This window comes from Rattus norvegicus, chromosome 9 (genome assembly GCF_036323735.1).
Source record: "Rattus norvegicus strain BN/NHsdMcwi chromosome 9, GRCr8, whole genome shotgun sequence".
NCBI lineage: Eukaryota > Metazoa > Chordata > Mammalia > Rodentia > Muridae > Rattus > Rattus norvegicus.
In genome coordinates, this window is record NC_086027.1 from 29,208,848 (window position 1) to 29,229,360 (window position 20,513).

General features: G+C 38.7%; 1 protein-coding gene across 3 annotated transcripts in view; it reads left to right on the top strand.

The window, feature by feature from the left end:
- Tfap2d (transcription factor AP-2 delta) overlaps nt 1-20,513 on the top strand; it is a 64,317-nt gene that overhangs the window by 31,752 nt on the left and 12,052 nt on the right. For all 3 annotated transcript variants that reach the window (NM_001106895.1, NM_001401661.1, XM_039083189.2), the window contains 2 exons: nt 4,004-4,145; nt 8,850-8,963. In NM_001106895.1, coding sequence (NP_001100365.1) covers nt 4,004-4,145; nt 8,850-8,963 — 256 coding nt within the window. The remainder of the gene's footprint in view (nt 1-4,003; nt 4,146-8,849; nt 8,964-20,513) is intronic.

The following is a 20,513-nucleotide window of genomic DNA, read 5'->3' on the forward strand; positions in this document are numbered from 1 at the left end:
CCAATTTTCTGAGGAACCTCCAGACTGATTTCCAGAATGGTTTTACCAGTCTGCAATCCCACCAACAATGGAGGAGTGTTCCTCTTTCTCCACATCCTCGCCAGCATCTGCTGTCACCTGAGTTTTTGATCTTAACCATTCTCACTGGTGTGAGGTGAAATCTCAGGGTTGTTTTGATTTGCATTTCCCTTATGACTAAAGATGTTGAACATTTCTTTAGGTGTTTCTCAGCCATTCGGCATTCCTCAGCTGTGAATTCTTTGTTTAGCTCTGAACCCCATTTTTTAATAGGGTTATTTGTTTCCCTGCGGTCTAACTTCTTGAGTTCTTTGTATATTTTGGATATAAGGCCTCTATCTGTTGTAGGATTGGTAAAGATCTTTTCCCAATCTGTTGGTTGCCGTTTTGTCCTAACCACAGTGTCCTTTGCCTTACAGAAGCTTTGCAGTTTTATGAGATCCCATTTGTCGATTCTTGATCTTAGAGCATAAGCCATTGGTGTTTTGTTCAGGAAATTTTTTCCAGTGCCCATGTGTTCCAGATGTTTCCCTAGTTTTTCTTCTATTAGTTTGAGTGTGTCTGGTTTGATGTGGAGGTCCTTGATCCACTTGGACTTAAGCTTTGTACAGGGTGATAAGCATGGATCGATCTGCATTCTTCTGCATGCTATTTTTTTTAAACCTTGATTGATACTCATTCACATTGAAAATTCCACGCAGGTTCCCAAGTACGGCTGGGAATCAGATCAGCAGGTTACCCTGTTGCCCAAATGCTCCTTTCTGAAATAGACAAAAGCGATCCCCCCTCCCAAAAAAATCCTTTAAAAAAATATGTATTTTCAGTTTGAGTTCTGTGTGTGCGCAGGTGTGCGCATGAGCACTGGTGTCTGAGGAGAATGGAGCAGGGCTCTAAGGGCTGAAGTTGTTTGCAGTTGTGGACCACCCCATGCTGAGAAAGGGACTGCCACCCTCTGTGAGAGCAAAGCCAAGGCTCAACTCCTCTGCCACTCCCCCAGACCTCTGCCTGGCCTTGTGTAGCCAGTAGCTATGGAGTATGTAAATAAGGGCGAAGGTGTATCTTAGTGGAATAAATGCTTGCCTGGCATGTGCCCAAACCTCACTTGATATCCTCTCTCACTCTCCTTCGTTCACACCCAACATTCATACACACCATACCAACAAGTCATGATCGAAGTGTCCCCAGTTTTGTGTCTCTTATTTAGCATAGTGGAGGGCGAGCTCAAGAGACTAAAGGTAGAACCCCAGTTAGTTACATACAAACTGATACTTTTGACAAAGGCATGAAATTTAGAATTTCCTCCGAAAATAGCGCGGATAGAGTTGGAGTATAATTGATCAGCGTGTGAGAGAGTACACTTAGTATATGAAGAATAGATATATGTCTTTTTATTGTACAGTTCTTTCAGCTTTCCTGTATGCTTTTTAAAAATGTGTTTGAGAAAAATCTTGACTAGAGCTTTTACTTGTAAGAAAGGTTAACAGAACATTGCGGGAGGGGGAACTACTTCCTGAACACCAGTTGCTCAGCTTCCTGCAATCTTAAATGGACTTCCTGTTCGTTACAGCTGTTAACTTGGTTGATTTTTTTCAAACTAAAAGGCTATTTTTAGTAGAAAAACAGTATTTTTCTTAGAATATTTTATTGATGTCGCCAAATCTGTTTGTGTACACCTCTTTATGTCTGATTGTCCCTCCTCTTTTTTTTTTTTTTTATTAACTTGAGTATTTCTTATATACATTTCGAGTGTTATTCCCTTTCCCGGTTTCCGGGCAAACATCCCCCTCCCCCCTCCCCTTCCTTTTGGGTGTTCCCCTCCCAACCCTCCCCCCATTGCCACCCTCCCCCCCACAGTCTAGTTCACTGGATTGTCCCCCCTCTTAATCTTTCCTGTTATCTATTTTGATGCCCTCCTGGTGCTCACCCATCAACAAGTCTGCTGTTCTATGAGTGGACAGCAACATCAAATACAGTAACTTCTTAGAGTGCTCCGTTGGCCAGTTATGAAACAAGGACCACATGATGTGGTCATCAAGTCTGAATCGTTTTTACTTCTTCATGGGAAAGTTTGATTAGCTGTGGCTGTTGGGTCACCTCTGCCCCATGATTCCCACCTTCCCTTACTTCTGGAAAACCCGTTAACAACAATAATTTCTCGTTTGCAGTACCACATCTCCTATCTCTACAATACACATGGGTAGGTATTTTATATGGTGCTTCTAACGATGCAACGAAAATCTTAAATTGCTATTGTAGTATTTAATTTCTTCTTGTTGCTATGACTGCTCGTGTTGCTATGACATCCCAATTTGTGTGTGTGTGTGTGTGTGGGTATATGTGCGTGCGTGCGTGCGCGTGCATGCCACACGCGTGCATAACGCATGTGTGTCTATGCACATGTGTGAATAGGTGCTAAATAGAGGTCAGAGGACAACCTTGGAAATCTCTTCCTACTTCCACCTTCATGTTGGTTCAGGGATTGACTTTACAGTTCAGGTTTACACGGCAAGAATTTTACCATCGCAGTCATCCTCCCCACGCCTTGCTTTTAGATAGGGTCTCATGGTCTAGTTGGACTCAAACTCCCTCTGTAGCTTTCTAATTTTGTGTCAAGCTCACAATCAGACCCAGGGTCTCATACCAGTTAAGCAAGCTCTTTAATCCCATCCCCAAGCAAGGAAAACCAGTATTTAAAGTTCTATTCCATCTATTACGTCTGATTAAGAAGGCCCCGAAAATGACTCGCCCGTTAAGAGCTGGCTGCTCTTCCAGAGGACCCAGGTTCAATTGTCAGCACCTACGGGGCAGCTCATAACTGCCTGTGGTCCCAGTTCTATGGAGTCGGGCACTCGCATACAAACATGTAGTCAGGCTAGACACCAATGCAAATAGAAAAATAAAACAAAAAGTTTAAAAAAAGATTCCCCTGAGTAAAGTAGTCACTTAGTACATATACAGCATGGTTTGATTTATATATTGGTTTATACGTTTCTATGCTTTATATATTATATATTGTGTGTGTACAAGTACTTATTCACAAAGGCATTCTTGTTTCTAGAAATTAAATCTCAGGCCTTCTAGGCAGGCAGCTTAAGATCTAACTGTATTTTCACTGAGAAACTTGGATTTTAAAATAAATTTTACTTGTCAGATAAGACTTTTGATTAAGCATTATTTAAAAATGTTGACCAATATGCTCTAGACTGACTTTCCTTAGTAAATACTACTTTCTTACTAAGATATTTTTATCCCACTTATTAAAATTTTACTTGCACTCCATATTTTGTGGACAAGCAGAAGTTGTTTATGATTCTGCTGTGTTCTGCATTTTCCAAAACAGTACAGTACACCAGAGCCTTCTGGAAGGCCTGATGTTGATAGTATTATAGTCAGATAATAAACTCTAACACTGCAGTGTGAAATTCATGTACTTCATTTTATAAAGTGATAACAACTTTCTAAGTATTTGAGACTATTGCTGTATATTTTGATCAGTCTCACAGAAAAAAATCATCAGAATGGCTTGTCTATAGATTAGAGACATCGGTCTTAGCAGCAACAAGCATATATATTTGCATATACATTTTATATTATATTTGCATATATGCATATAATGTGTGTGTGTGTGTGTAGCTTTTCCATTGGTGATTATGAATAGAACTCTGGAAGTCATTCTTCTGTAATGGAGTGAGACATTCAAAGAAAAGAGTCAAAACTCCTGAGTTACTGATTTGTACTCATTTCTTCTCAGATTTCCAACATTTTACCTGTAAAGTTCCCGTTCCTTTGTTTTCATTGCCATTCCTCACAGATTCTATCCCTGCCCCCCAACTTTGCTTAAATTAGATAGAAACATTGTTTAAATTAGATAGAATCAAAATGTTTTCACATGACCCCAGCCATGTTTGAGAGTTGGAGAAGACACAGAGTTGCCCTTGAAAGGTCAGATATGGATAAACCAGTGACTTATGTTTTCTGCCAACAGGAGAGGCTTTGCACTTGGCTAGGGATTTTGGCTACACATGCGAAACAGAGTTTCCAGCCAAGGCAGTAGGAGAACATCTCGCCAGACAACATATGGAACAGAAAGAACAGACAGCACGGAAAAAGATGATCCTAGCGACCAAGTAAGAGCTGCAGGGACACCTCCATGCACCTTCAATTTTCCTTTCTTCTTTGAACGACAGGCTGGAGAGCATGAGTTCTCTAAAAGCAAGGGGGATCACATTCCAGCAATGAAATAGATTAACCCAGAGTTCTACCATCTGCACCAAGGCATCAAAGTTTACATGATTAGAAAGAGGACTATCAAGACAATGATTAGAATATGCAGAAACTGGGCCAACTAGAGGGCTCAACAGCTAAAGGCACTTGCTACCAGTACTCACAAACCTGAGTTCAATATCAAGAACTCATGCAATGGAAAGAAATCCTACAAGTTACCATTCGACTTCTACTTATATGTTATCACATGTACATGCACACACACACACACACAAACACACACACACACACACACACACACACACACACGAGAGAGAGAGAGAGAGAGAGAGAGAGAGAGTAAAATACAATAAAAGTTCCAAATATACATGAAATGCAAAACTCCTTCAGTGACATAACCAATTACTGATTTCCATCTTTGGTAAATAATATATTTCGCTGTATTTCAGGATATTTTGTAAAATACACAATTACAGGGGAAAAAATTGGTTAGATTCAGTTACCCTCCTCAAAGCACTGTTGTTTCTAGTGTTGGTAATTAACCAAATATTTTGGTATAATTAGGAAAATTGTTTAGGCAGAAAGATAGAAACTAGACATATCTTGAACTAGACATGATACTTGTTACTGATTGATAGAAAACACAGAAAGGTCTCCTCACTGGATTGGAAATAAATATGCTTAACACTTGATCCACGCTAAGGTAAGCCAGAACAGCTAGTGATCTTAATTAAATATTGCTTTATTAGCGATCACTAGTAGAAACACCAAACTTTAAATCCATAAATCCACTAAAATTTTTAACCTCCTTAAGGACAATGACGTAAGTGACAAAGTTAGAATGCTGTGAGTCACTGAAGATCATCTTTGTTACATAATTCATAATATGACATTTTGTTTTGAGACAAAAGAGTCTTTTCATATCTCAGCTTCAGAAAGAAGAATTTAAATAAGAATGAAAGTAGTCTGAATAATAATTCCCTAACTGTCCTGTGGAGAGGGTGGCAATTGCCACTGAATCCTACAGGATTGTCATATTTCATTTAAGGACATAAGCTGTCCCATGTCCTCGAAACAAATGACAAGATTATAAAATCCAATTGGTAGCAAGAGAGCGATGTCCTATGCTGAATTATCTAGCAAGAGTTCAAGCTTGCCAAGTTTTGCTTTTTGTTATTCACTCACCAATTTGACTAGAATTTGCATTCCTGTTTGGACAAGAATGAGGCCAGTCTGCAGAAATATAAATTGATTTATTCAATGATCTAAAAAATTATTGGTGTTTATTTGCTTAAAATGTGTTTCAATCTGAGAGAAAAATGAAGACTTAAAACCAGCCTAATCTTTGGTGGGGGGAGACAATAATGATGTAATATTTCATCAGAGTTCATAACATTTGTCCAAAAATCTGGAACATAGGCTATATTTATGTTTTTAAGTTAGAAATCTAAAGCAAATGTAACAATGTATCGCTCTTATATAACATGGAGCCCTGGAGATGGTGGCACCACAAAATGCTACTAAATGTTTAAGTAAAGTTGAACTCAACTACTACCACTCAATTACTATCCTGAAAGCTATCCAGTTTCACTTCAGAGAGACAGAATCCATTAAAATTAATAAAGTAAATTTTTAACCATACACTTAGTAAAAAAAAAAAAAAAAGAGTCTCAATATCCATGAAAACAGGTCCTAAGAGCAGACAAAAGAGTCAGAAACACACCTGCTCCCACTTCATAAAGTTCCATAAAACACCAGGCTAAGAGTCATAGCATACACAGAGGATCTGGTGCAGAACCATGCAGGCCCTGTGCTTGCTGCTTTAGTCTTTGTGAGCCCGTAAGACCCTGCATAGTTGATTCACTGGAACATGTTTTCCTTGTGTCTTCCATCCCCTTTGACTCCTACCATCTTTCCTCCCCTTTTCCCATTGGGTGCCTAAGTTCCTAGGGGAGGGATCCAACAGAGATGTGCAATTTAGACTCTCTCTCCAAATGATGTCTGTCTGTGGGTCTCTGCACCCACTTCAGTCTACTGCAAGAGGAAGCATATCTGATGACAACTAGACAAGATACCTATCCTAGGTCTCTGAACTGTCCAAGTCTCTAGCCCTGGTAATCCAGGCAGTGACAGACATGGGCTCCCTCTTGTGGTATCAGCTTCAAGTTAAACCTGACATTGGTTGGCAGCTCCCACAAGTTCTGCACCACATTTCCCCAGCACATCTTGCAGACAGGACCGATTGTTGGTGATAAGATTTGTTGCTGGGTTCCAGGTTACACTTTCCTTAACCTGCAGGGTAACTTCCCGCACCAAAGAGACTAGAATATAGGGGTGAAGGATTCATAAAGGCACCTGTTCTACCTCTCTATGATCAATGAGCTGTTTGGATGTTGTCAACAATGGGGCCTTCTTGACAGCTTTCTGTCTGTTATTGTCTGTCTTAGCACCAACCTGAGTTGTTTCAGGATCTCCATAAAACCCCCTCAGCCAACAACTCAATCTAATGCAACCCTATCTTGCCCATCACTATCTTGCCTTCATACAAAAAAGTCCAGTTCAAATTTCAAATCATCCATAACTCAAAGTCCTCACTAGGGTCACCTCATAGATTCCAGGTTTCCATACTTCCTCCCTCCCTAGACCCCTTTAGCTCCAGCTGTCTCTTCTTGCATTCTCTCATAGCACCACCACCACCCTGTACCCATCCCCACCCACCTCCAGTCCATCTACACAATTTATACTCTATTTTCCCTTGGCCAGGAGTTTTATACATCCTTCCTACAGCCCTCCTTGTTATTAAGCCTCTGTGAATTGCAGCTTGGCTATCATTTACTTAACGACTAGTATCCACTTATAAGTGAGTACATATCATGTTTGTCTTTCCGGGTCTGGGTTACCTCATTCGAGTCGATTTATTGTTCTAGTTCCATCCGTTTGCCTACAAATTTAACAGCCGAGTAATACTCCATTGTGCAAATACAGCACAGTTTCTTTATCCAGTCTTTGGTTGAGAGACATCTAGGTTGTTTCCAGTTTCTAGTAATTATGAATAAAGCCACAGTGAACAGAACTGAATAAATGGTGTGTGTGTGCACGCGAACACACACACACACACACACACATGCATACATACATGTGTGCATACATGCCAAGCATGCAAGTGGAGGTCAGAAGGCAACCTTCAGGAAGTTGGCTCTCATCCTCCTCCAAGTGGATCCAGGAAATGAAACTGACCCCTAAGGCTCAGAGGCAAGCAGCTTTAGCTGTTGTTACCCACACAGTCATTTGGGGTGACTTGACCTTTCTACATTTGCTCATCATGACAAGCAAAGCCTAACTGCTGTATTTTCCAACAACCTACATACAGTAACAGATATACATACAAAATAACTATATTATATTGAATATCGGATATTTCCTCCATATATGAAGAATGCTTTTAGGAAATTTTTTCCTGTTAATTGATTTCATTCTGTAGCTGCTACATTCATTTCACTATAGGCATATTTTTAAAACATATTTTCTAGCCCAGGAAGATGGTCCAGTGGATAAAAATTACTTGCACTGCAATCACAAAGGACTGAGTTTGAATTCCCAGAAGTCACATAAGTCCAAGTACTGGTTTTGTCATCCCATTGCTCCTACAGTGAGATAGGACGCAGAGACAAGACAATCCCAGGAGATCATGGGCCAGCTACTGTGGTGTGTGCAGGGGCAAGACAGCAGAGGCACTTCCTTATGAAAATAGAAGGTGAAGTTTGAAGTTGACGCTATCCACTGACCTCCACGGGTGTACCATGGCATGTGTGTGCCCAAACTCACACGAAAACACCCACATGTGCACACACATGCTCACATGCGTGAGTGCGTGCATGTACACACACACACACACACACACACACAGAGAGAGACAATAAAATAGCATTTTCTTAACTGTTATGTTTCTTTAAAATTATACACTGCAAGGGATTAACTGGTAGTCATGACGCACCGCAATGTTTTTGGTTATACATAGGCTAAAATCCATAACCATGTTAGAAAAAAAAGAACAGCTGGAGAAGGTATGCAAAGTAGCAGCTGGAAGGGAACAGTGCATAGCGACTTTTTTTTAGGACTGGTGGAATAATTTGGGAATAAGAGATCATTGACTCCAAATGCCGAAGCATGAAAATAGTCAGAAAGTAAATATTGCCATACTGGGTGACAGAATTGTCCAAAGTTAGCTTGTATTACGACTTTGAGTGATGTAAACCTCTAACTTTAGTTAAAATTGTCTATAGATGTGATGTTCTAAAAAAAAAAACAGCATTTGTAATCCTTTTAAAGACATTTTAAGGACAAATTTTCTCACGTGAATTTTCTTCTATCCGGAGATTAACATCTAAAGATGCTCTTTAAAAATGAACATGGTGAGTGTCTCGAAAAATGTTTTACTATCGTCCTCTGGCCCTGCAAAATCGGTCCAATGGAACTTGAGACTGCTGACAGAAAAATCCTCCTGGTCTCCTTTTAAGGGGAAACAGACTTTGATAGATAATATCTCGTGAAATTAAAATAAGTCCGTTTCGAGAGTGCAATTTCAATTTTGTACCCTTTTGTTGTAGGCAAATTTGTAAAGAATTCCAAGACCTCCTGAGTCAAGATAGATCACCACTGGGATCCTCCCGACCGACTCCCATTCTAGACCTTGACATCCAGAGGCACTTAACACATTTCAGGTAAGACAGCTTTTCCCAGCTGCTTAGACTCTGGGCAGCTAAACCACACTCAATCCTCTAGGATTTTGTGATGTCATCATAATTCCAGTTAGAGATATCCTTATGTTAATAAAATAATGACTGTTCTACTCTGTTCGGAATGCTATGATACTCTAGACTCGATAATGTATAGAAGATATAAGTGTGTAGTTCAGATTCCGGGACTGGGAAATCTGAGAGCAAGGTGCTGACAGAATCAGTATCTTTTGAGAGCTCTGTCTCTTCAGATCCTTTAACTCAGTACTATGTGATGAAAGGGGCCAAGAAACTTCCAAAAGACTCTTCTTAAGGGCACAAATCCAACCTCTCAAAACTTAATCACCTCCTGAGGCTTCTCTTTTTACTACTGTATTGAGGTTTAGTTTCAGTGTATGAATTTGAGGAGAAGAAGAAACAAATATTCAGATCACAGGAGTGACGGCCTGAATTTTTGAGACTATCAATTTAAGAAAACATAGTGATTGAGGCACTTTAGATCAGAAAATGTAATATCTTTTTATATTCATCAAGAAGCTATGGCTTCATGAAAATGTGTATTATTAAATCAGGAATACTAAGAAATTTTGTCCAGGTTTCTAAAATCTTTTTTAAAACAGTTACTATGTTGATAGGGTAAATTGTTAAATCAGATCTGATTGAAGCTAACTAAATATCAACGACTAAATCTTTAGGAATGCACTGATGATTTCTATAAACTTAGAAGTATAAATGATTCTTTTTACTTAAATTTCTTTCTTTCTTTCTGTCTTTCTTTCTTCCTTCCTTCCTTCCTTCCTTCCTTCCTTCCTTCCTTCCTCCCTTCCTTCCTTTCTCCCTTCCTTCCTTTCTTCCTTTGATGTATGTAAGTACACTGTCACTATCTTCAGACACACCAGAAGAGGGCAACAATTTCCATTACAGATGGTTGTGAGCCACTGTGTGCTACAAATTGAACTCAGGATCTCTGGAAGAGCAGCCAGTGCTCTTAACCACCAAGCCATCTCTCTAGTCCTGTAAAAATGGTTCTTAAAACATGGGACACTAAAATGAAATATTAAAAGCATATTTTAAGTTTTCATTTCTGGGACACTTTGAAAATAAATAGACTATCTTTTTGGTTAACTTACTCTCCAGATTATTAAGAGAAAGAAAATAGCCGCTGCTTAAATAATTTTCCATTTCAAAACTCTAAAATTATAGTGTGATACAGTATTTCTCATTTATACAAAAAATAAAACATTTCATTTTCTTTTTAGTTATCATTTGTTGGAAAGTATAAACAACGTTAATGAGAGATTAACTCACAAGTTAGGATGGTGAGCACACGTGTAATACTTGGCATTCCGAGGCAGCAAGCATTGAGAGAATTCAGGGACAGCTCATGGCCTACATAGAGAGCCACTGTCTCAAAAATGAGCAAACGAAAAGTAAAGAATTAAAAATGTTGGGTTGGGGATTTAGCTCAGTGGTAGAGCACTTGCCTAGCAAGCGCAAGGCCCTGGGTTCGGTCCCCAGCTCTGGAAAAAAAAAAAAAGATTATAAAAAAAAAAATGTTTCCATTACCTGCTTAAGTTCTTTTTTGAAGGTTAAGAACTATTTATTAGCGTTTGAAAGGAAAAGTCCAAGACAATGAACCTATGAATAAATTTCCTTTAATTTTTTTTTTTTTGGTTCTTTTTTTCGGAGCTGGGGACCTGGAAAATAAGCTTTTTTTCTTACAACATATTCTGATTATTGTTTCCCTTCCTCCAACTCCTCCCAGATCCTCCCCACTTCCCCAATTATCCAGATTCACTTTTTCTCTCTCATTAGAATACAAATAGGCATTAATTATATTATTAGATAATTAATAGTACTTAATAAGAATAAATAAAATCAAAACAGCCTAGGCTAAAACAAACAGAAAAACTGCTTAAGATTATAAGGCTGTTGAAGATGATACACAATTATCTACATAATAAATGCTTAAGTAATTTTGTTTGCACAGAGTATTCTAAATGCAGTATTTTCTCTTAATATGCTACAATTCTACTCAAGATTCCATAAGCACAATCTTTTCATACTCTACCTAGAATTTATTTTTCAAAATGACTCAGGACATAGTATACATTTCTCAGAATTTTATCTGCCTCTCAAAGGAAGAATCAGGAGAAACTGCAATAAATCTAGAATGTTTAAAAAAGTCTAGACATTTTAGAGCACACGATTTTGGAATCATGAGAGCTATTTTTCAAACTCAGGTCCCATTACATATGAGGTGGGTTGTGTGGGGAAACTTTCAAACTTTTGCTTGGGTTCCTATATAAAACCTCTGTGTAATAATTATGCGTAGTAATGAGCTGAAATGAGACAGGATATAAATTTAACACTAATTAGTAAATGCTGTATTGCTTGTCTCTGCCAATGATGTGAGCTTGAAAAAAATTGCTGCTCCCAGGGTTATTGCCACAGTTTGGTTTATGTATACGTTAAAGGGTTTGTTGCATTCACATGCTGAGTTGTTTATTATTATTATTATTATTATTATTATTATTATTATTATTAATTTAAATTGTGATTAATGATGTTTGCAAAGTTACAAATTTACAAGGATTTTACTATTAGGATGCAGAGAAGCAGGAGCCTACGCCATAGGATGAGTCTATTTCTAATTAGGCATCCTGATGCTATCATCTGACAGTGACCTCATCTCTTCTAGCTAAGAGCAAAAATGGGCTTTAACCTGAATATCAGTTTCTGAAGGAAATGAATAGGTAGAAGACTTGCATATTTAGCACAGGCTTGCTATCTTGTTGATACTTTTACAAGCTATACACATAATGTCACAAAAGTGTGTGTGTGTGTGTGTGTGTGTGTGTGTGTGTGTGTGTGTGTTCTATGTGCAGATGTGCAGGGGAGGGGGGAGACAGAAGAGAATGTCTAGGCTCCTGCTTTTTCAAGCTCTACCTCTAAGATCTAGTCTTTCACTGAACTCACAGCCTGCTCCTTTGGGCTAGACTGTCCTCCTGTCTCCATTCTTCACAGTGCTGGAAGTTACAGACCAGAGCCCAGACACCTATATCTTTTTATGTGGGTACTGGGGATCAAACTTCTCATTCTCTTCTTCAAGCAAACACTCTGCCTATAAGCCATCTATCTCCCAAATCCACAGAACTCTTCAGAGCAAACTCTGATTTCTAAAATAAGAAGTAAGCAGGATTCCTCTGAGCTTCACATTCTCTTATTTACCTCCCTACTTAGAATATGGTAACAAGGTGGTGTTTATCCAGGAACTAAAGAACTAAATAGCCAGATAGTGGTGAAGCACACCTTTAATCCCAGCTCTCCAGAGTAGGCATATCTCTGAGTTCAAGGCCAGCCTGGTCTACAGAGTTCCAGGACAGTCAAGGTTACACAGAGAAATCCTGTCTCAAAAGAAAAAGGGAACTGGCTGCTTCTACTCTCAGGAAAAACGAGATAATGGGTGAGATTCAAAACTCTCAAAATATGTGGCTGTCAATTCTCAATTGTGTCGAGTCACAATTTCAAAGATAAAGCTATCTGTTTAAATGTTCTAAACTTCATATTTAATTACACTAAATGTATAGTAGCAGTTTTAATGTTAATTAATAAATATAGTAATTAATAGTACCTTTAGAATAATAGTATCTCTAAATTTTAGTATTTATATTTGAGGACTTTGAATATCTCATTGTGATTTCTTGTTTATTTTACTTTTTAAACTTTTACCAGAATTTTCATTTATTTTTCCTTACATTCCAGATTGTTTATTTTGATAAAGTCCTCTAATTTCTCATGATTCTGGAAGTCACTGGGGTTAAAATTCATTTTTGAAGAAAATTTCCCTAAAGTCTGTGTTTTGTAAACTGTACTAAAATAAAATATTCCCTTTTTTTTCAATAGAATTCAGCTCTATAGCTAAGTATATTTACATTTTCCTGTGAAAAAATTCCTAGAATTTGTATTTTACAAAACTTACACATCATATCCGCTTATAACAATTCCATATTTCTCTGGCTCTCTGGCCTCGGACTGCAAATTATACAATGGCTGTCTTTTATGACTACTTATTTAATCAGGCACAATATACTGCAGGTGCACAACTGTTGTCACATATGTCATTGTTCCTTTCCCTTTAAGACCATATAATATTCCAGTATAACTTCTATTATATTTATTAGCTTACACAAAGATTTGCATTTCTCCACATCCTCTCCAACACTTCCTGCTGACTTTTAAAAAATAGTAGTGACCCACTTTTCTCTGCACATTTACTTTGCGTCTTCCTAAAGACCAATGATTTTGAACACGAGTTTGTAGGTTTGTTAGTCGTTCGTCAAGGACACGTATTCAGTAGTCTCAAGTTCCTCCTTGGGTGCTGTAGTGCACCATTGTTTATTTTTGTTTTTTTTATATCAACCCTCTAGATTAAATATTAGATTCACAATTTGCAAATTCTTATCTTGAAAAGGTTGCCTTTTCATTCTCTTGAATGTGCGTCTTCGAAGCAAATTTTTACAGTTTTGTTGTAGACTAATTTGTATACTGTTACGATGATTGTCTACACTCTCCGCCACACATCAGAGAATACTTGCTAAATCCAATGTCTCAAGGCTTTCTCCTATGTTGTCTTCTAAGAGTTTTACAGTTTTTAGATCTTATATTTAGGTCTTTGATCCCTTTTGTGCTAATTTCTATAAATAATTTAGAGTGTGCAGCTTCTCTCTTTCCCATGTCAAAATTATATCATTTTAAACATAGCTGTCATTTTCTGCTACAACCCAGATTGAAGGCTCCTGATGCACCTTCCTACGATTTCAATGTATACACGATTTCACTCTGCATGCATTTCAAAGGCAACAATAGCATTTTTACCAATGTAACAATTGAACAAATTCACAATTTTAACAATAACTCTGTTAACAGGAGGTTAGTAAATGGTGGTGTATTGGCCAACATTGAAAAGACTATATAGTTTGTAAGTGTGGTGATTAAATTTGGCTTCATAGCAAAATTATTGATGAAACCCTTTTACAAACCTAAATGATTAGAGTCAATGTACCAAAAATTGGGGCTCTGGAATTTATGTTAGTTTCCAATTTCTGGTAGCTAGGTTTAAACATAGTCCTAAGACCTTCCCAGCTTTCAGAATCTTATCATCCTTTGAACGAAAATGTGATTCTGATGCTTTAAAACATGTGTGTGCACATGCTATCACATACATGGAGGTCAGATGACAGCTTGATGTAGTCAGTTCTCTCCTTCTACCATTTTGCTACTCAGAATGGAAATCAGGCTTGTCAGCAAGAGCATTGGCTGACAAAATCATCTCTCTGGCCCACAAATACATTTTTCAGAAGAGGCAATTAAAAAATTGTGCGAATTCGTGACTTAGATAATGATATGTTGAAAAGGTCTTTCATTTCTCTATCTAACTATCATCTATCTATCTATCTATCTATCTATCTATCTATCTATTTGATGTATATGAGTACACTTCCGACACACCAGAAGGGGGCATCAGATCCCATTACAGATACTTGTGAACCACCATGTGATTGCTGGAAGTTAAACTCAGGACCTCTGGAAGAGCAGTCAGTGCCCTTAACCTCTAAGCCATATCTCTAGCCCCTAAAAGGTTTTCATATATGATTTTGTTAATAATGTGGGTGAAAACGCACTAGATACGAGTGTCTCATTTTTGTTGTTGCTGATACTTTTTGCTGACAATGGCCACTGACTGTAGTGGAAAGAGGACCAAGAGAAGCACTCTAGCCTGCATTCCAGTTAACACAAACAATTGGAAGAGTTGGATTCTCTACAATTTATGCTGGGCACTAGCTGGGCAAGGAGTGTAAAGAGAACGTGACTGGATATGTGTAGAAGGTTCTGTAATTAGTAACTTCCATTTGTGTTACTATTTTGTTTAATCAAAGTCTTCAGAGTGCAGAGTGCTTGACATTATACCTTTCAGGATTATGGACTAAGTATTGTTACTTACTTTCGGCAGACTGATTGTGTTTAAACAATGATGGGTGGGGTGACCTGGCCCTGTAAAGCAAAAATAACTCTCTCTAGTTTTTACTGCAGATGACATATGCTTGTGCTCTGGAAAGCTCTGACAATAGTAGTGACCGCTCTTAGGAGTCACGCACAGCCTTCAGAGATGCTTGCTTCCACCAGAATGACAGAAGGCAGGTTTATTCATCATTTATCCCTTACTGAGTATCATTGACAGTAAGAATTGTCATGGCAAACACAGCAGACACCACAACACCTACCAGGAGAGGGGAAGAGATATGATTGAAATCTGCAGGCTGCTCCCCTGCACTCACATTTTCTGAACCTGGTGATGTCAATTACTGCAGGATGATATGAGGCAGGAGGAGAAGAGAGGGCAGATAACTCACCTCAAAACCACAGCCCTAATTGTCTGAACTCTTAACAGTTCCTTTTCTGGGATTCAAAGAGATTTTAAAAATGTGTCCATTCCTTGCATCTCATGTTCTCATAATCTTGAGTATGAGGTCACAGGAGCACATGGGTCCATATAAATAATAAGTCAGAACACCACTAATGCTCAACTCTGAGAGGATGGACCTGTCAGTAAAAGCAGAATTCTTTTTCATCACAAACCTCAGAAGACTTAGTTCTCTCTTTCACTTGGCCAATATAAGGATGAGGGGTTGGCACATTCTTTTGGGACTTATGTATTAATGGGTTTTGTGGCTCTAGTCTATAATCCTAGCATTTGAGAGGCTGAAGCAGAGAGATTGCCAAGTATTCAAGGCCAGCCTAGGCTATATAATGAGTACCAGGTGAGCCAGGGCTACGTAGCAAGACACTGTCTCAAAAAAGAGAGTCGATCAAAACAAAAACATATAAAGACAAAGAATAGACACAGTATTGATAATTACCCGAGGCAAACAAAAAAATCTTTCATCTTTGTATGTGTTGTATCTAATCTATACTAAATGATATTATGATCATATTTCACTTGAGTCTTGGCTACGTCTTGTATTGTTTCACCCCCATGTCCAGGGCCACGGGCCAGGGAAGGAAATTGATAAGCTTGCTTAATTCTCTAGCATAAGTCAAAAGGTCTACTGATACCTCTCTGTCTTTAGAAATTGTCTCTTGTACCATAGCTGTCAGGCTTTGGAACTAAGAACTACATAGGCAAACTTGCTGGTGACTCTCATTTCCTGGTGGAGCCTCAGTTTTGGGAGGCTTCTTCCATTTCTGACTCTTCTTCGACATTCAGATCTTTTTGCCTCACATCGCTGCCAAGCTGTCACGTCTTCCAGGCTTGAAACCTTTTCGTGACAGCCTGCTCTTCTATCGGTAACAAGCCTATTAGAAATGTCTTCCTCCCATTGATAGGATTCTGTCTCTAACATCTGTCTCCTTGAGGGCTTAGCACAGTCAATTTCCTCCTGTTTCCAGTTTCTAAAGGCAGTCAACTCTCATGTCCCCAGCTTCCTCTCCTCCTGTTATTCACTTCCATTTCTTTCTGTGTCCTGCGTAAGACAGGCATTCTGGGCAACTGCACTGGGAGGTTCTAAGTGCTCTGTCCTTGTCAATAGAGCCAGAGAAAAATTCCACCCCTGCTGTGAGCATATTTATTCTCATCCTAGGAGCCTTCAGTTTGCACATTTTTTATAACTTATATATTTTTGTCTCATATTAGTCTTTTGACTGTATTATATCTATGTGATGGTGTCAGATCCCTCCAGAACAGGAGTACAGACATTTAGGAGCTGCCATGTGGATGCTGGGAATTAAACATGGTTCCTTTGGAAGAGCAGCCAGTGCTCTTAAGCACTGAGTCATCTCTCCTGCCCAAGAAAATAAAGATTTTGATTAAATCTTTAATCTGAAAGCAAAACAGCTAATTTCAGCACATAAGAGACAAAACTCTCAAGGCTTCTTCCAAGAATTCTTGGGTCTTTCAGGGGGCTCAGTGGGGAAGAAGACATTTCACCAGGCCCGAAGAACCGAGTTCCATTGGCAGAGCCCACAAGGTGGGAGGAAAGAACTGACTTTACCAAGAACTGACTTTCACACTTGTGCTGTGGCTTTGTGAACTCAAGCACATGTGCACACATACACAAAATATTTAGTTAGTTCTTTGGGGATAAATGGTCATCTAGTCTATGACATTATTTTTATTTATTTTTTTAAAGATTTTATTTATTTTATGTATGTGAGTACACTGTAGCTGTCTTCAGACACACCAGAAGAGGGCATCAGATCCCTGTTAGAGATGGTTGTGAGCCATCATGGGGTTGCTGGGATTTGAACTCAGGACCTCTGGAAGAGCAGTCAGTGCTCTTAAACACTGAGCCATCTCTCCAGCCCGACATTATTTTTAAAGAGTACTAGAAATTGTCAGTGTGAATCGTGAAGGAAAAAAAATCCTGTTTCCCCAATAAAAAATCCATATAAAGGTGACATTTAACTATAACTTAAACTCTTAAAATGAAGGTCGCATCCAAATGCAAAGAGAAAGAAGCCTGTAAGGATTGTGACAATTAAAAGAAGCCTCCCTTGTAAAAATGTTTACTAGCAAAAATATAAATGTGAACATAAAGCAGGCAAAGACTTCAGTTTATTTAGAGCAGTCATGATGCCTTTAATTAATCTATGTTAAATCGTTTGCACTTCCCTAAAATGAAGTAGAAAATCAAGAAAAGTAAATTTATTGTCAGTATTCATCATTCTGTATAAGCTGTGTGGCATCTAACCAGGCATGCCCAAATCTTACAGGTAAAGCATTTGATGGCACTATATAGCCAAGATATATAGCCACTATATCTGCAGTGGGTGGTGGGATTATCTCAATAAGGTCTGGCAATAGGGGAGGGGGATGGCTCACATGGAAACATGGCATGGACCGGTGGTAATTTACTACAAGAGATGCATGGGAATCAGTGGGCGAAAGGTTACTAGAAGGAAACATCAGAGTAAAGGGACTCTAGCTAAGCCTACCTAACAGGATTCTTGCTAACGACAGGCTATGGTAATCAGAGTAAAGATGGTGAATGAGAAAATATAATCAGGTACCAACAATGGTTAAATACCAGGTAGGGAGCTTTCCTGATGTGATATAGTAACATAATATTCTTGTTAAAACTTGGTTTTATGAGAGAGCTCATGGTTACAGAGAATTCAAGAGACTGCATTTTGATCGAGCAAAAATACCTTTGCCAGGAGACATATTTATTGAAGGGAATGGGAAAATGGCTCAGTGAGTGGGAATGCAAGCATGGGGATCTGTGTTCAAATCTTTAGCGGCCACATTAAAAGCTGGGTGTGGTACGTGTCCCTGTAATCACAGTCTTGGGGTATGGGAACAGATGGATCCTCAGAACTCAATGCCTAGACAGCTTAAGTGAAATGAAGGGCTTCTAGTTCTGTGAGGGACCCTATCTTAAAGGAAGAAGGCAAAAAGGAGATACAGGAAGAGAGTGGAAGTGGTCCTTTGGCCTCCACATTGTGTATGTGCGGGCGCTCCTACCCTAAACCCCACCTGCATGCACCGTGCAATGTGTACTACATGCTCACACTCATGCACACTCGCACACTACCCCTCGCCCAAACCAAAAACAACATCGACTCTACAGCTCCTTGCTTACATTTTTTTTTATGGATCCTTGTCTTTGTCATGTAGGACATTGAATAATGTAAACGGCTAACGTTAGAGATAGCTGTTTATAATGAAAAGAGTCTGTCTCTGTGGTCATGTCATAGCCAGTGCAAATAAAAGGCTTTGAACAATGGATACGTTGAAGGAAATTTATAACATTTATTCAATGAAATTTTTTATATCTCTCTGGGGTTTCTGTAGAAGAGATGACCACAGGGAGGTGGCATGTATGACCAGAAGCAGGAGAAAGGTTACTAGAGTTCTAAGTTGGGACCCTTAGCCAGATGCTTGGATTTAGAGCACGCTACAACCATTTAATCTTTCTCTGTACGTTGCTTTGGAAGTTGATGGAGCCAAACTGCACGTTGTCTTAGTCTCCCTCCAGATAATGATATACTTCTTCCCACTCTTGAGTTATTGTCCCACTTAAAATCACCCCTCATGCTTTATTTCCATAAGTTCTTATTTCTTCTCTTTCTAGTTCGCCAATGCAGACTTTTTTTTTTTTTTTTTTTTTTTTTGAGCTGAGGACCGAACCCAGGGCCTTGCGCCTGCTAGGCAAGCGCTCTACCACTGAGCTAAATCCCCAACCCCGAGACATTTTTTTAAGAATGGAAGTTCAGCGACTTTCACTTTCAAAGGCTCATATCCTAACTTTAAAGTTATCCTGCCTCTTTTCCAAAGTACTGTGTTTTCTTCGACCTACAGTTTGGAGAAGAATTGTCAGTGGAGGCACTTTTTAAGATGTTATTTGTTATTTCTTTCAATGTGAAATTTCACAGTGATATAAACATAAGAAATATGAGGCATTTTATAATATCACATGAAAGCAAATAATAGAAGTAATCTCTCATGATTTGAGGAGTACGGTATTTTAATAAAAGAAATACAAATGTTTAGCTTTTGTAACATTCAATGACTATGTTGAAGGCACGCTTCATTTTCATTAAAAATAAAAATTAAGTAAACCAAGAAAAAAAAAAAGAAAATGTGATGTTCTTTGGGTTGATGAATCTAAGGAAATAGCTAATTGTTTTTAGCCTCTGGCACTCTGATCCTAAAGAAAGGAAAAGTTCAGTGCTGATGTCAAGGTATTACCACCTTCAAAATGAGATGAGGCTGTGACTCGCTTGGGTCTCCCTTCGTACACACAATATTTTGTTCACTCTTAGTCAATTTTGCTAATAAATTAGATTTAAATAATCTGAGATCGCAAAGACCCTGTCCCTCTGGGATCTCAACGAGGCTGACTTGATCAAGAAGTGTGGACTTTCAGTGGCAGAGAGACTTCCATCTCCCAACATGATAGAGCACCAGGGGGACATTATAGGCACCATTCTCCAAACAGATTTTACAGTGTCCATCTCATTTGTTTTCGTTGAACATTTGTTTTTTTTGATTAAGCATTTTGGTTGAAGGACATTTGGCTGTTGCACCAGTTGGCTTCCTGGACCTTTCTGGAGCTGAAATGTTGCTTAGCTTTGTGTTTATAAAACTCGGTCACGGTAACTTTTTATATCTCATTATACTAACTTCCTCTAGAACTGAAGCTCTACCGCTGTGCTTGTTAAAGTGATGAAGACATTCAAGCAGTATAGCAGTGTTCTTTGGCCCTAGAGAGATAAGCCTAATTCCTTGAATACATTTAAGCATGGGAATAGTTTTCTAAATGCTGATTCTAGGGATCTTGTCCGAAACCAGTAAGTCAGGATCTCTAGGGTAAGATCCACAAAACGAAATAAGCTTGGTGAGGTGATTTTTTTAATGTGTGTTTGTGGTTGAGGGGAAAAAAAAAAGCTTAGCAAATCATGGAATATTTGAGTGCTGTCAAGGCCACTCCAATGAGCAGATTTGGGTGACTTCCCACCACTGGCCACCAGGGA